Raw genomic sequence first — 2,083 nt, forward strand, 5'->3', positions numbered from 1 at the left:
CATTTTGAAAATATAATTTTTGGAAGATATTAGATTTTGATTAGTTATGTCAGGAAAACATCACATCTTTTATAAATTAATACTTATATATTGTCTATAATTTTAATGTAGCTGACTAAAATCCCCAAGGGTGAAATTTATTAAAAATTATTATTAAATAATATTGGAAACAAAGGGCAGTAAATTATATAATAAAACTCTTTCCCCTCATTTTTTATTACATGTCTAGCTCTTTTCTCACGTTTTCTGAAATTACTTATAAACAAGAGTATAGTATTATAAGCCTTCTCTCTGAAGTAATATAATCTTTGTATAATCAGTGTCAACATTGAATTGATCTGACTTTGGATAAATTACTCCAACCTTCCATACTCTTTTTTTCCTCACCTAAACTATGTAGATAATAGTAGTATCTATGGTATAATATTTTCAGGTGGATTAAATGTGTTAATAAAGGAAACCATTCAGAAAAATGTCAGGTTCATTCTAATTATGCAGTATGCTACATTTTATTATAACATATGCAAATGTCAATTTGTACTTATATCTATATTGGCAATAAAATTAGTTTCTTTAGTCATATTCTATAAATTTATTAGCAATTTATAGAAGGGTAAACTAATTATTAAATGCTAAGTCATTCATATAAACAGAAATTTCTTTCTGATTGTTTTGTTTGTTTTTTTTTGAGTCGGAGTCTCAATGCAATAGTGCGATCCTGGCTCACTGCAACCACAAGCTCACTGCAACCCCTGGCTCACTGCAACCTCCAGCTCCCATGTTCAAGCGATTCTCTTGCCTCAGCTTCTCCAGTAGCTGGGATTACAGGCACCCCTGCTACGTATCAGCTTTGATTTCTCAGCAGTTTAGAGCAGGTGAACATGATGGGTAGAAGGAATAACACAAATGTGGCTGACTTCATCCTTACAGGACTGTCAGATTCTGAAGAGGTCCAGATGGCCCTTTTTATGCTGTTTCTCCTGATATACCTAATTGCTATGCTGGGGAATGTGGGGATGATATTGATAATCCGCCTGGACCTCCAGCTTCACACTCCCATGTATTTTTTCCTTACTCACCTGTCATTTATTGACCTCAGTTACTCAACTGTCATCACACCTAAAACCTTAGCGAACTTACTGACTTCCAACTATATTTCCTTCACGGGCTGCTTTGCCCAGATGTTCTTTTTTGTCTTCTTGGGTACTGCTGAATGTTATCTTCTCTCCTCAATGGCCTATGATCGCTATGTAGCTATCTGTAGTCCCCTACACTACACAGTTATTATGTCCAAAAGGCTCTGCCTCGCTCTCGTCACTGGGCCTTATGTGATTGGCTTTATGGACTCCTTTGTCAACGTGGTTTCCATGAGCAGATTGCATTTCTGCGACTCAAACATAATTCATCACTTTTTCTGTGACACGTCCCCAATTTTAGCTCTGTCCTGCAGTGACACATACAAAACTGAAATCCTGATATTCATTATCGCTGGTTCCACCCTGATGGTGTCCCTTATCACAATATCTGCATCCTATGTGTCCATTCTCTCTACCATCCTGAAAATTAATTCCACTTCAGGAAAGCAGAAAGCTTTCTCTACTTGTGTCTCTCATCTCTTGGGAGTCACCATCGTCTATGGAACTATGATTTTTACTTATTTAAAACCAAGAAAGTCTTATTCCTTGGGAAGGGATCAAGTGGCTTCTGTGTTTTATACTATTGTGATTCCCATGCTGAATCCACTCGTTTATAGTCTTAGAAACAAAGAAGTGAAAAGTGCTCTCATCAGAGTCATGCAGAGAAGACAGGACTCCAGGTAGTTAAAACAGCAGAGATGGAACATTTAATCTCATCTTTTCTTTCATTCCTATTGGGTATTTTCTTAGTTTCTCTATAAAAACAACTGAATCCTTTAATTTGTTTGCATTTCTGTTGTGCTACCCTTTGCTTGACTAAACGTGATTTAAAACATTTCAAGGCATGTGTTTTTAGAAATCCAAATGGTAATTAGAAATCATAATATGTGTGTCATGTTTTGAAGCAACTGATGTGAAAAATAAGAAAATATGGTTGTCATTTAAAA

At 35.7% G+C, this 2,083-nt stretch overlaps 1 protein-coding gene across 1 annotated transcript; it reads left to right on the plus strand.

Annotated features, from left to right (window-relative positions):
• The first annotated feature begins 881 nt into the window (after positions 1-881).
• On the plus strand, positions 882-1,820 carry LOC116468151 (olfactory receptor 8H3). The gene has a single exon (XM_032151760.1). The coding sequence runs from the start codon at positions 882-884 to the stop codon at positions 1,818-1,820; it is 939 nt and encodes a 312-aa protein (XP_032007651.1).
• Positions 1,821-2,083: the final 263 nt, after the last annotated feature.

The sequence above is a fragment of the Hylobates moloch genome, unplaced genomic scaffold (genome assembly GCF_009828535.3).
Source record: "Hylobates moloch isolate HMO894 unplaced genomic scaffold, HMol_V3 SCAFFOLD_5, whole genome shotgun sequence".
In the NCBI taxonomy this organism is placed as follows: Eukaryota; Metazoa; Chordata; class Mammalia; order Primates; family Hylobatidae; genus Hylobates; species Hylobates moloch.

Excerpts from the sequence above, each read along its gene's own strand:
- LOC116468151 (XM_032151760.1), top strand. The coding sequence starts at position 882 with ATGATGGGTAGAAGGAATAACACAAATGTGGCTGACTTCATCCTTACA.